This window comes from Cynara cardunculus (genome assembly GCF_001531365.2).
Source record: "Cynara cardunculus var. scolymus isolate 2C chromosome LG 16, CcrdV1, whole genome shotgun sequence".
Classification (NCBI taxonomy): domain Eukaryota; kingdom Viridiplantae; phylum Streptophyta; class Magnoliopsida; order Asterales; family Asteraceae; genus Cynara; species Cynara cardunculus.
In genome coordinates, this window is record NC_037543.1 from 15,980,240 (window position 1) to 15,985,512 (window position 5,273).

The 5,273-nt window shown below is 31.0% G+C and overlaps 1 protein-coding gene across 1 annotated transcript; it reads left to right on the forward strand.

Moving 5' to 3' along the window:
* The first annotated feature begins 2,903 nt into the window (after positions 1-2,903).
* Positions 2,904-3,308, forward strand: LOC112529403 (histone H3.3-like). Its single transcript, XM_025140673.1, has one exon. The coding sequence runs from the start codon at positions 2,904-2,906 to the stop codon at positions 3,306-3,308; it is 405 nt and encodes a 134-aa protein (XP_024996441.1).
* Positions 3,309-5,273: the final 1,965 nt, after the last annotated feature.

Below are 5,273 nucleotides of genomic sequence, written 5' to 3' on the forward strand. Positions count from 1 at the left end.
AAAGATTTGAGAATGATTCCAAGTATCGGATTAATAAACTTGAAAAATCTTTGGATGATGTAAGAAAAGATTGTGATAATGAATTGAAAACATGGAGTAAATCTAATAAAGATCTGTTTAACAAACTCCAAAAAGTCCAAAGTGAATTTAGAGCTGAAAGAAATTCTCCAAGTAGAAAACATACTGAGACTAGTGACTTAACTGATAAATTTCATAAGTCTGAAAGTGATCTGATTGAGCTAAAAGGAAAAGGTTTTGGAAGCTGAAGAGAATTTTAATGTTGAAAGAACAGTTTTTGAAAAAGAGAAAAAGAGATTTATTGAATTAGAGAAACGATTTGATGTTGAATGCTTATCTTATGAAAATAAGATCAATTCTCTTGAGCTGAATGCAAAATTTCTTTTGAATCAAATCTCAAATTTTGAACAACTTATCATTTTAGAACGAGCCAAGGTTGATAAAGAAAAGAATGAGGCTGAACAAAAGTAGAAAGCACTAGATGAAGAGAAAAAATTGTTTGCTCTTGAAAAGAAAAACACTGTCAAGAAACATGCAGCAATTGCCAAAGAACTTACAGAAAAGAAGAAGTGGCTTGACATTGCTTCTGAGAATGATAAGGGAAGTTCAGATGAAGAAAGAAAGAAGTTTGAGAAAGAAAGGAAAGTGTTTGATAAACTGAAGAAAGAATTAGAAGGTAAGTTTTTGGATACTGCAAAGAAATTGTCTGATCTAGAGACAGAACTTGTAACTGAATCGAATATGAGATCTGAACTTAAGAAGAAGTATGATTTAGTTGCTGATGAGAGAGACCAGTTACTTAAGAAAATAACAGACTTTTCAAGAGCTGAAAGCTCAACTGGTTCTCAATCTCAGTATAAAACTTGCTTTTATAACTGTTCCAGTGTTAAATCCAACAGTTATTCAAGCAGTCCTAAATCAACTGTTTCTAAGAACAAGTCTCGTTCTTCAAATCAGTTTTATCAAGGGTATGTCATTGGATCACCCAATAATTTTTCAAATGTTAAACAAGTTTGGGTTAATAAAGCTGATTCAGTTGTGTCTCATAAATCTATTGTTACTAATATTGTTCTTCCTTGCACTGTGAGATCTACTAATCAATTGACCAGTCTCAGCAAAAGAAGAATCCTATGCTCAAATTGTGGAACTAATGAGTTTGCACGGTGACTTTTAATATAATTATAGACAAAATTAACTTTTAAGACGAATACAATTTAATACTGAATTTTAGTCCTAACATTCATGTTGTGCTTATTAATGTCTACAAAAATGATTGGATTTTCAAATTTTTATTGTGTTCATGATTTGTTGTTTAGGTACAACTCATACTGCAAAAAGTGGCTTGTTTCGCAAAATGACCATATATTTGCTTTTGTAAATTAGTCAAATGTATTCCAACCATAAATTGATTTACTGGTTTGTAACAACAAATATTCCAGTATATGTCTTCAATTATTAATAATTTGCAAAATTTTTGTTTTAATAAATTTATTATCGTCGCAGTAGATAAAAATTAGAATTTTTAAAATTTCACCTATAGCAACGATATATCGTCGCAGTAGATAAATTTTTATTTTTTAATTTTTCATCTATAGCAACAACATGTTGTCGCAGTAGACAATAATTAGAATTTTTAATCTTTAGTTTTTAGCGTTGATTGTCGTCGCTACAGCTATGGACCAACAGTGACAAGCTCTAGAGCGACGATAGTCGTCTCAATAGACCTATAGCGGCAAACTTTAGATCTTTAGCGACGACTTTTTCGCAATAGGTTATATCTGTCATAGTGATCCCATTGTTGCATGGAAAATAATAATTGTGATACATCACACTTTAATGTTTTCACTTAATCACGGGAGGAGCAACCCAATTTGTTTTCAAATAGTAAAAATCATGGCACTTTCATACCACCGACACCTCCTTACAGAGATATGATTAACACTTATTCATACACTTTTGATCAATCTTAGGAAGGGCATAGTGATATTGTAGGAGTTTTCAAGGAGATAATTTTTAACAACACATTTTCACCCCCTACACTCATTATAGAATGAACTGAAACATTTAACTATTTTGAACATTTCTCAATGATTCTACACAAAGTCTTAACAACATCTTTTAACGTCAAAACTTAATGTTGAAGAGACGACTAATGAGCTTAAAATACAACTTCGAGTTCCCTTATTGGGTGATATTGAGAAACCTAAGTGTACTGATAAGTTGTGTGACTCATATTTCTTCTGGCCTTCTCGCAAATTAACTTGTCTCTCGCATATTCCTCCCTATTAACATAATAATAATATATACTAAATTTTCACCTAAAATTAGAAAATAATAAAAAGGCCAAAATACCTATGAGTGAAGGGACTTATTTAACAATAATTAGTTATAGGGACAAAAAGTGGAACAAATGACAACCATAACGACCAAAAATGTAATTATTTCAATGGAGGAACGAAACTTTGATAGTAAGTGGCAATAATAAAGCCCAAAATGTAACTTACTCTAACTTCTAACAAACCACAAGGACCAAAAATGTAGTTTACTCTTTTTTTTTTGGATGAATCAAAACATATTATTGTATTTCTTACAATAAAAAAATGAAATTCTAGAAAATACAATTTTATCTTTGAAGACATGGATCACGATCCGTGTCTTCGCTTACTATCAAATCTCAACCGTTTAATTTGTCTTTCAAGAATCTAAGGGCCAGTTTGTTCTCCAACTATACTCACCACCAAATTCATCAAAATTCTCATCGTCCCAGTTGTTTCACAAGAACCATTATAAAAGCCATACGATTCTGACAGAAATTGGCATCACTATTCCGATCTCATTGTATACAGCCCCACACACACACAACCAATTTCTTCTACGCTAAGAAAATGGCTCGAACAAAGCAAATGGTTCGTAAATCTATGGGTGGAAAGTTGCCATCAGAGATAATACGTAGGGCAGCCTTTATAACTCCCACAATCGGAGGAGTAAAGAGGCGACACAGATTTAGGCCTGGGACAGTGGCTCTGAGGGAAATTCGCATGTACCAGAAGAATACTGGATTCTTGATTCAGAAATTACCATTTCAGAGGCTTGTGAAAGAGATCGCTCAGAATTTTAAGATGAATCTGAGGTTTCAGAGCAGCGCTGTGGAGATGCTTCAGGAGGCGGCTGAGGCTTATTTGGTAGGCTTGTTTCAGGATACCAATTTGTGTGCGATTCATGCTAAGAGGGTGACGATTACGCCGAAGGACATCCAGTTGGCCAGAAGGATTAGAGGTGAGCGTGCTTAGATTTATGGAAAGTTTGAGATTAATTGTTAAGAAAACTAGTGTTGCAATAGTTATTACCCAAAATATCGATTAGGATTTATGATGTCTGTTGTGTTATTCCAAAAATATTTTGGTTAAATTGATTGCTTAATCTCAATTCAATAAGCAGTTAAATGTATTGTGGAAACGATTCAACTTCTTTCTCGACATCATTTGGTAATCAAGTCCAATCTTTATCATTACTCTTTATGCAATCATATATATGCTAAAATCAACATTGTTGTATTTGTTACTATCAATATAAGACATAACCCACCTTTAATCCATCGTTAATGTACAATCTTATCTTCAATTACTTTATGGTCCTTAAGTCTAATATTTGAAAGATTGACAATTTATATATTTTCCTTTATGGTTTTTCACATTCAAGAACCTTAATGGTAAAACCCAAATGGGATCTTTTCAAGACCAAAGCCACAACGTCGTGGAAGAATTAGTTGACAAAATTTCAAGTTAATCAGGTTGGTTTCAATCAACCTGATCTAAAAAAAATTGCTTCACGAATATGTTTTTGAGTTGTTTTGTTGAATAAGGTGAGATGGGGTTGTTGCTATTGCAATTAAAAAGTCAATTATAGGTCAAGAAAAAAGATGTCGGCCTTCTCTCCTTTTCCCTCTACAACTAGAAATGCTAATAGAAACCCTCATGCTCCACGGGAATCCCGGTGACGATGCCCAAACCTAATATATATATATATATATATATATATATATATAACATTAAATGTTCCCCTATATTTTATACTTTCCACGATTTAGTTCTTGTGTTTTGCCAATACGTGCAAGGTCAAGAGTTCATTATGATATCCTTTTTCCCTCACCCTCAATGAAGAGAACGATATTGTCTCTTTGATCTTGATGTTTAATGTTACTATTATACCAATATATAAATTTAATTTAGGTGATTAAGGTTTTTAGCTATGCAATTTTTGTGGTCATCATAAAATATGCAATTGTGTAGATGCGTATAAATCTTTGAGTCCTGCCGAGATCCCTATTTTCCATCGAGGATGGGAAGAGGGATTGGAGGTCCTCAGTACCCAACTCGACCCTATTGTCATCTCCAGCGTTTGATAAGTTCATGTAACAAAAAAAAAGTATGGAAATGATATACCGATTCACTATTTGCCAGAATAGTCTCTTTTCCTCCCCAAGATTCCATAAACCTATAATTTCTTTTGGTCGATGATTTACAAAACTAAAAATTATATTTTTGAAAGTACACAACATCAAGATAAAGATAATTAAAATACAACACAATAAAATTAAAGATTACGGTAATAAGAAATAAAATTTTAAGAAAATCGTTCAACATAAACATATTATTTGTTAAAAGATTATAAATTTATCGATGTATATTTCAAAATTATTATAAATATATTTTATTCATTAAATTTTTAAAGATATTATAATTTAATATATAAAACTTATTCTCAAAATACAAAAACAATTGAAAGAAACTAGAACCGGATAATCCTTATGAACCAAATCCATATCGTGTGGCATGGACAATGTTTTCTGGTAGCGCATCTCCAATAATTATATTAAAATAAAAAAAGGTGAAATTTTAGTAATTTTTTTTACTCTTTACGATATCATGAATGTAAAAAATAAAGAAAAGAAGAGATAATAGATAGAAATCTTTAAATTTGGAGAAATCTTTAAAATATGATATTTAAGAGAGAAATAATATTTAATTCTTTCTCATATAGTAGACATTGAAATTAAATGTTTATGAGATATAAATAATATTTTTATTAAATGTATTGAATACGTTAATAATAATAATTAATGGTACTAAAATACAGTAGTGTTGAAGTTATATATATATATGTATATATATATATATATATATATATATTTGATATTTTAATTTTTGATAGTCTATTTTAAAACCCATTATAACATAGTTGTTAAAGATGTCGGG

Bases quoted from the DNA above. Each gene is read 5' to 3' on its own strand.
- LOC112529403 (XM_025140673.1), top strand. From the start codon at position 2,904: ATGGCTCGAACAAAGCAAATGGTTCGTAAATCTATGGGTGGAAAGTTG.